General features: G+C 34.7%; 1 protein-coding gene across 3 annotated transcripts in view; it reads left to right on the top strand.

The window, feature by feature from the left end:
* LOC107713694 (transducin-like enhancer protein 1) overlaps positions 1-2,665 on the top strand; it is a 26,599-nt gene that overhangs the window by 12,638 nt on the left and 11,296 nt on the right. For all 3 annotated transcript variants that reach the window (XM_016519281.1, XM_016519282.1, XM_016519280.1), the window contains 2 exons: positions 1,496-1,558; positions 1,983-2,057. In XM_016519281.1, the coding sequence (XP_016374767.1) occupies positions 1,496-1,558; positions 1,983-2,057 (138 nt within the window). The remainder of the gene's footprint in view (positions 1-1,495; positions 1,559-1,982; positions 2,058-2,665) is intronic.

Genomic DNA, 2,665 nt, shown 5'->3' with positions numbered 1-2,665 from the left:
CAGTAAAAACAGTAAAAATGTGAAATATTATTACAATTTAAAGTAGCTCTTTTCTGTTTGAATATATTTGTTCAAAATATTTTAAAATGTAAATTCAAAGCTGAATTTTCAGCATCATTACTCCGGTCTTCAGTGTCACATGATCCTTCAGAAATCATTCTAATATACTGATTTGCTGCTCAAGAAACATTTAGGGTTATTATAACTGTTGAAAACAGTTGTGATGCTTCATATTTTTGTGAACATTGTGATACATTTTTTCATGAATCTTTGAATTTATTTGAAATAGATATCTCTTTTAACATTATAATAGTATATGTGAACATTATATATAATATGAACATTTATAATGTGTGTGTGTGTGTGTGTATATATATATATATGCTGTATGCTGTTTTATGGTAGCTTTAAATGTGGAGCACAAACTATCTGTATTTTTCTCAAACATATTTAAAAGAAAGCTTAAGGTTTGTCTGTTTTCATTTTTCTTTGTCATTTTGAGGAGGGATGTGCTGTATACATGCGATGTGCCTGATTCAGTGTTTTGTTGGGTATTTACTCTGAAGCAGGGTTTAAGCCTGACTACTCTATATGAGCAAACGCAAACACACACACACACACACACTAGAGTGGGCTAATCCAGATAATACCCCTGCATCTCTCCTTGTTTTCCAGGCCATCTGTTGGAAATGCCTGGATTTGAGCGTGTATGTGGGTCAGAGTGTGTGGGATCAGCCTGTATGGAAGTGTGTACATATGTGATCTGTGTGTGTGTGTGTGTGCGCGCGTTTTTGTGACAAATGAGGACATAAATTTGTATAATGACAAGGGTATGACATAGGTATTACAAGGAGAAGGTGACTTTTCAGGACATTACCCCATGTCCCCACTTTTCAAAACGCATATAAATCACACAGAATGGAGTGTATTGAAAATCTGAAATAGCACAAAGTTTCCTGTGAGGGGTAGGTTTAGGGGTAGGGTTGGTGTAGGGCAATAGAATATACCGTCTGTACAGTATAAAAACCATTACGCCTATGGGATGTCCCCACTTTTCACAAAAACAAACCTGTGTGTGTGTGTGTGTGTGTGTGTGTGTGTGTGATGTATTAAAAGCACCTCTGGCGGCTAGGAATAGATAGACCCCTTTCTATCTGTCTGTCTGTCTAAAATGTACTTTTGACTAAAATGGCATGTATGTTTTGATGATGAAAATAAAATTTTTGTTAATATGAAAAACGGTGTCAAACTGCAACAGACCAAACTTTAATCAAATGTTATTTACCTATCAAACATACAGGGTTTAAAAGATTTCTCTAAATATAATAATAAAATACAATATATAATGTGAAAACGGTCCTGAATGAACAGCACATACTGACGCATTAGCTACTGTTCTATTAGAGAAACAAACCAATAGACCTCAATTAGCCTGACTGTTTTCTTTAGTGTGTCGTCTGTTGTTTGATGGGAATTTGTGTGTTTGTTTCTGCAGGCAGAGATTGTAAAGCGGCTCAGTGCTATATGCACTCAGATCATTCCACTGCTGTCCCAAGAGGTGAGCACACACACACACACACACACACACACACATCCTCTCCGAGCTGCTCTCCCCCCGCGGGCTATTTACACATGAATTATTTACAGCAGAGGTGGTCATCAACAGAGAGCTTCCAATCGCCCACCTCTCCCTAGATCAATATTTCATACTGTTCTTTTCTAAGCCTCGCTGAGTGGATTCGGTTATTTTGTAATCGTAAGGCCCTCTGGGAACATCAGGCCTGCCACAGAGACAACAACAACTCTTTTCAGTTGACCTGCTGTTTGTGGCACATGCGCTTCTGCTTTGTTTGTGGTTTTTCACAATGAAAGGTGCTGTCGTGTAGCAGGTTTCGCCTCGGGTGTAGTTTTGCATGTTTGCTCTTGATCTTTGAATGTCTTCTCTATTCATGCTTCATGTGTGAATCTGTGTGTTCTTGCAGCATCAGCATCAGGTGGCTCAAGCAGTGGAAAGATCCAAACATGTTAGCATGGCCGAACTCAATGCTATCATCGGGGTGAGTCTGTTACATCAGTACAGTTTTCAGTCTGAGCAGTGGCAAGCTGGCCCTTCATCAGCCATTACAGTCAGCTCTCTACTGTCTCTCAGGGTTATTATAGTTAATTAAAACTATGATAGATAGATAGATAGATAGATAGAAAAGGTAAATTTATTTTAATTCAACTTGCTCTAAAGGAAACATTTCTCATTTTCATTTAGTTGAAAATGATGTACTAAAAGAACTAAAACTAAAAGTGAAATAAAATGATTAAAAAACGTATTAATATTTATATTATACTAAAAAATAATAAAAATGACAAAAATTTACAAAAATAGTAAAAAACATAAAAATAAAAACTTAATTCAAACTATTAATAAAAACTATAATATAATAGTATATCATTTATACTAAAATTGATTTTCAGATGTGGTCATATAATCTTTAGACATTTGGACATTTTATATATATATATAGATATATGTGTGTGTATATATATATATATATATATATATATGTATATATATGTATATATGTATATATATGTATAATAAATATATATTTACATTTACATTTAGTCATTTAGCAGACGCTTTTATCCAAAGCGACTTACAAATGAGGACAAT

This window comes from Sinocyclocheilus rhinocerous, unplaced genomic scaffold (assembly GCF_001515625.1).
Source record: "Sinocyclocheilus rhinocerous isolate Xijiao unplaced genomic scaffold, SAMN03320098_v1.1 scaffold898, whole genome shotgun sequence".
Taxonomy (NCBI): domain Eukaryota; kingdom Metazoa; phylum Chordata; class Actinopteri; order Cypriniformes; family Cyprinidae; genus Sinocyclocheilus; species Sinocyclocheilus rhinocerous.
Note: the sequence above shows the minus strand (reverse complement) of the source record. Positions and strands in the feature narration are given on the sequence as shown.